This window comes from Sitophilus oryzae, unplaced genomic scaffold, assembly GCF_002938485.1.
Source record: "Sitophilus oryzae breed Bouriz unplaced genomic scaffold, Soryzae_2.0 scaffold_1789_pilon_pilon, whole genome shotgun sequence".
NCBI lineage: Eukaryota > Metazoa > Arthropoda > Insecta > Coleoptera > Curculionidae > Sitophilus > Sitophilus oryzae.
Genome location: NW_022146489.1, coordinates 659,247 through 665,246, shown reverse-complemented (window position 1 = coordinate 665,246; position 6,000 = coordinate 659,247). Strand labels below are relative to the sequence as shown.

Below are 6,000 nucleotides of genomic sequence, written 5' to 3'. Positions count from 1 at the left end.
TAAGGAAAAAAGTTACCATTTATTAATAATTACTTATAAATTACAATGCGTTCGTATATGTAAATTCGTAGTATCCAAAGAATATAGTAAGGCATATTAAGCCTAGTGGTATGAAGAAAAATATAGTGTTGATGCAGAAATATAATGATACTCCAATTAGTGTTGATAACAGGCAGTTATGGATCCATCTTATTCTGAAATTAAAAAAATAATTATTAAGAAAAATAATAATTAAAAAACACGTTTCAAAATTGTGTTTCAAAAACACCGCCGCACTGTGAGGCGCGTCTTAGCGCGGCGCTCCACGCGCCTGGAGCGTGGATCGACGCTCCACACGCCGTGTAATGGCATCTTAAAATAAACGTATTAATTTCATTTTTTGAACAGAAATCCGAAACTAATCAAGATACTGGGGTTTTCTTCACAAGTGTGCGTCAAACTTCTAATTACGCAACTTTTGTCCCATTTAATCGAATTCGCATCTGTCGTAGTTTCTGAGATGCCAATGTTGAGCATCGAAATTGTCACCACCCTGTATACAATTAGAAGTTAATGTAAGAATTCTAAATGCAATTTAACCACATTGACAGATTGAATTTGTTTGTGTAATAATTATGGATGTTTTCTTTGTTTCAGGAATGCAACGCTTCATTACGCTACTGTAGTAATTCTTAACGTACTTTCTGTATACTTTTTGTTGAATACCATTTTCTTTTTTGTTCCTGTTGGCATTATTTCAATTACTATCTATTACTTGTATGACCACTATATGTCTGTGGACAGATATATAAGAAGCAAAGCCCGCAAATAACAAAATTATAGCACAGTTTAAAGAATATAGATTTTAAGATTTTTATATCATCATTTTTTTATTACATTTTTACAAAAAATAGCCCCATAATCATTTTTTTTTAATTATTACAAATTATTATCAATTTGAAGTTGCTTAATAAAACAAAAGTATGTTGATTTTAAAGTGATGTTTATTTCTGTAACCTAAACATTTTTTTTCAAACTTCACAAAAGTATTATTTTTTTGGGACGTGATTGACAATATAAAAAAGTCATTTGGGTCAACTTTCGTTCTTATGACCATCAAAAATCGTACATTTCTATTATTATTTATTAAAGTTTATTTTTATTAAGGCCGATTCTACTATGTAAAAATTCCTTCAAATAAAAAAGTTTCTCGCTTACCGAAAACCATGACACAATAAAGTTAATGTTTGAAGTTTAATCCGTTTTCCAAAAAAAAATACCCTTACTATGGAACTTTAATTATCAGTTATCACCGCCTATGTATTCCCAATCGATTAAAAAAAAAGAGTATGTGAATAAGTTGATTAGTTTAGGAGTTATGGTAAAAAAACATGGTTATACATTTTTGACATTTTCCGGGATAAAAAATTATTCATTCATTTCACATGCACAAAGATCTAACCGATCATTTCATAACGAGTTTATGTGGTTATACCTTAAAAAAATTTTTTCGAGAAGGAAGCGACTTTTCTCAGTGATTTTACTCCACTATATGGAAATACATAATTTTAGAGTTACAGGATGTTAAAATTATTAAACTATCATATATTTTCATAAATAAAAAATATTTGAATTTAATTTTTAAACAAATTTTAAATCTCTGGTAAATATTAGATTATATACATACATACATACATATACATACTGCCATTACTCGCTGACGAGTATCTGACGCGCATCAGAAGATGGTCACGCAAGGCGTTTTCTTTCATGAGCTTTTTGTTTAGATTATAACAGAATAAACAACCGACATTAAAACGCACAAAACTTGGTGTATTTATTTCACTTATTTTAAGAACGTTCTAACAATATAAACCAAATGACAATCAAACTTTGAAATAAACCTTTAGTTTAGCTGACAATTGAAAATCATGAAATTAAGGGACAACAAACGGCAACATTGTCGGGTATCACGAGACGACAACCATTCGTGCCATGAACTTTGGCACGACTGATATCGGAGATGGAAAATACCCTCTGTAAAACCGTCTCAGATACTGGCTTTTAGGACTGGCCTTTAATGTTGATGAAAAGAATACCTGTTATAATGCTTTCTTCCTGCGTCCAAGTTATCAAGATTCTCGTGGACTAGTAGTTCCCTCAATGCGACCAAGTACGTGCTGAAGTAGTCTTCCCAATCCAGAGTTTTCATATCGAATGGAAATATTGTTTTGTCTTTTTCGTTGAGGGATTCCCACAACGCCGTAGTATTGCCATAACTGAAGCGGAACTCGCCTAGTGAAAAAAAGCTCACTGACTGTAGGCCATTGTTTATTTTCTTGTAAATTCTTCCTAGTCTGTAAGAAAACGTAAGAAATTAATATTCCAATATTATTTAATTTAAACTGATGATAAGTTTGATTTTTATGTTTCCGTTATCCGACGATACGATATTAATTTTATTGCTTTAATTTAGACTTCGATTGGTTAGAAAATTACGCAGTTCTTAAATTTATTGCATTTTCATGCCTCCGTTTATTGGATATACCTACGATTTGCTGGTGATTGGTGTCATTTTATACAGGGTTGTTCACCACATACGACACGGAGTATTGTAGCTAAACGATTAGATTTTTACAAGTTGTAAGTTTTGGGTTCGTTGAAGGTCTATTAGAGCTACAATTTAAAAATAGTATAGTTGTATTTTTTTAAATGGAACACCCTGTATATTATTCTATTTTTGGATTCTACGATTGAAAAAAAGGTAAATTTGATTAAGGTTTATCACACATAAACCTTACCGTTTTTGAAATATTTTCAATTTTATGAATTTGCAGTACAAATTTTAAGGCTTTATTTCTCCCAGGGTATCAAAGTTTTTAATACTAAATATTTACTGAAGATTATTTATTGATCAGATGTTGTGTTGCAATAATAAAAATTTTACGACCTTATAGAGAGTGTCCAATAATTTATATTAAATAATTACTAGCTTTAAACGGCAATAACTTGTTTAATTTAAATGGAACACCCTATATATTTTACGTGAATCAGATGCACAATGTAATTGTCTATCAAATTGTATTATACCATTTTCACCCATCTCTTGAAGTTTTCGTAGAAAATGCATTTTCTTATAATTTAGACCTCATTTATCACTATACCCATGGAATATTGACATTTCAGATTTTTTTATAGCACCATAATATGTACAAAATGTACAGGTGGTAAATATTGCAAGCCCATTGGCATACAAAGAACTATTTAAATCTTTGTAAAATAGTATACCATCATTATTTCCAACAAAAAACACCAAAAAGTTAGTTAATTACATACTTTTAAATTGTTTTAATTAATAAATTATTCTAAATAAATGTGGATTTGGCTCAGAAATCAATATAATAATAAGTTATGAAAATGAATGTCTCTGTTTTTATAAATAAGCATTCGTCAACAAATGAAATAAAATTTATAAGCTGTTACTTTTTACCACACTGTCTAATACACACACAAAATTCAGTTTTTTAGTATTTGGAACAATTATTACTACAACGTAAACAGTCAATTTAATGTAATTTGAATACTGGGATCATATTAATTGGTCCTCTTTAACAAAAAATATTTATTACAGTTGAGGGTTGGAACCTTTGGTGTTACACAGCAAAATAAAAACACTAAATCACCACAATACACCAAAACACTTTTACCTTTACACTGGACGCGCGTTTCGCTAACCATGTTAGCATCATCAGCAGATGATTATAAACTCAAAAAAAATATTTAAACAGTTTTTTTTTATTTTTTAAATAAGCGAACTATATCGACAATATTAGTATCTGTACCCTTTGAAAATTTGTTACATCGTTAAAAATAAGCTAAAATGTCAATATTCCATGGGTATAGTGATAAATGAGGTCACAAAATGAGGTCTAAATTATAAGAAAATGCATTTTCTATGAAAACTTGAAGAGATGGGTAAAAAATGGAACAATACAATTTAATAGACAATTACATTGTGCATCTGATTCACGTAAAATATATAGGGTGTTCCATTGCTAGATTTTGCCACGCCCACTCGGTGCCCACTGAGCGAGTATATAAACGCTCAACTTGTAGATTGTACTTTAGTTTATAATCATCTGCTGATGATGCTAACATGGTTAGCAAAACGCGCGTCCAGTGTAAAAGTAAAAGTGTTTTGGTGTATTGTGGTGATTTAGTGTTTTTATTTTACCCTTGGAGAAATAAAGCCTTAATTTTTTTACTGCAATTTCATAAAATTGAAAATATTTCAAAAACGGTAAGGTTTAAGTGTGATAAACCTTAATCAAATTTACCTTTATTTCAATCGTAGAATCTAAAAATACAATAATATACAGGGTGTTCCATTTAAAAAAATACAACTATAATATTTTTTACTTATTTGGGACACCCTGTATCTTATAAAATTATTTTTAAATTGTAGCTCTAATAGTCCTTCAACGAACCCAAAATTTACAATTTGTAAAAATCTAATCGTTTAGCCACAATACTGTGTGTCGTATATGGTGAACAACCCTGTATAATATACTTAAAACCGCAGATAAATACCGCATGATCGGAAAAAATGGCATCCAGTTGACTTGGAAATGAACATCAATGACATTCCCCATATAGCTGTGTAACACCAAAGGTTCCAACCCTCAACTGTAATAGTATATACTTACTTGGGTTTTTTTCCTATTAGCTTAGCCGCAACGTCAGCCGCTTGTCCAATAAGAGTGTGCAAAAGAAATTGTAAACTTTTATGAAAGCATTTATTTTTGATAGGTGCAGAGAAGTTCCTATATATTATGTACGACGATCCCACTTTCCAACCCTGCTTGTTAGCGAGATACAAGTTTATCCATTTTATCCTATTCCCTTTGTGAGTGGTGTAATTGAAAATTTGCGCATCGGACAATCTGGAATGATAGAGACCGTCAAATTTCTTTTAACTCACTGTATATTCTTCATAAAGATATACATATTAGAGCTTTAAATCGCTGCATTGTAACCTGCGTTGCAATTTTAATATACCAGGACGGGACATAGGAAATCCCATGTAAATTTTAATGGGGCCAATTCTTGGCTTCCCTAATTATTTTAGAGAATAATTCTATTTAGGTTTATTGAAGGGCACTAAAACCCACATTCAAAAAAATAACTTTAGATATTTTTGATTAGCCCGTTTACGAGTTATCGCCGATTTCTTTTTAAATATTTCTCCTTCCTTATGGCCCTGTATTTTACTTATGAGCACTGAGTCAAGGTAAAAGATAACAAAAATCAGAGTTGTCATTTCAGAGGCCCTATTTAGTGCTTTGTGTAATAAATTCTCAATATTTTTTTTTAAATTATTTTCATCAAAACTGCAAATCTTGAATGTATTTATAAATGCCTAAAATTAATATGAATTAAAGTAATCAATTACAAGGTTAATTATAATTATTATTACAATATTCAATAACTTATTAATTTAGGTACTATTAAATTGTAGAACTTTAGGATTTAAGATGTTCAAATATTCCCCCATCGACTGCTAGACAATAATAACCCAGGCGATCATAAATTCTCTTCTTACATTCCTTTGGTTGGTAGACTGAGAATTCTATTGCTTTCGGCAGAAATAGCATTTGTTAATCGTCTAGATTTGGGTATTTTTTTTATGCTTATATGTAACTTTAAGTAGCTGAGAGAAATCATTTGGCGAAAAATCAGGAGACCTTGCTGTGATTTACTGTATGTTTAGGCCAATAACGTTTCAGTTAAAACTATTGTCTAAATATTCCCAGCAGCCAAGGGTACTATGTACCGAGGGCAGCCATCCAATTGGTACCAAACTTCCTGTTTTTTCCTAGCGGCATCATGTAAACCAGGTAAAATATGATTTTCGAGTAGTTCTAAATAATATTCTGCATTTCAATTTCTCGTAAGAAATAATGGCCCGATATTGTGTCCGAATATCCCTGCAAACATTTACTTTCTGTGGATATTGCGTCC

The 6,000-nt window shown here is 30.8% G+C and overlaps 1 protein-coding gene across 2 annotated transcripts in view; it reads right to left on the bottom strand.

Annotated features, from left to right (window-relative positions):
• Nucleotides 1-6,000, bottom strand: part of LOC115882575 (fatty acyl-CoA reductase wat-like) — a 51,344-nt gene continuing 45,344 nt past the window's right edge. For both annotated transcript variants that reach the window (XM_030900765.1, XM_030900763.1), the window contains 3 exons: nucleotides 4,686-4,922; nucleotides 2,079-2,336; nucleotides 1-194 (listed from right to left, as the gene is read on the bottom strand). In XM_030900765.1, coding sequence (XP_030756625.1) covers nucleotides 41-194; nucleotides 2,079-2,336; nucleotides 4,686-4,922 — 649 coding nt within the window. In that variant the 3' untranslated portion in view covers nucleotides 1-40. The remainder of the gene's footprint in view (nucleotides 195-2,078; nucleotides 2,337-4,685; nucleotides 4,923-6,000) is intronic.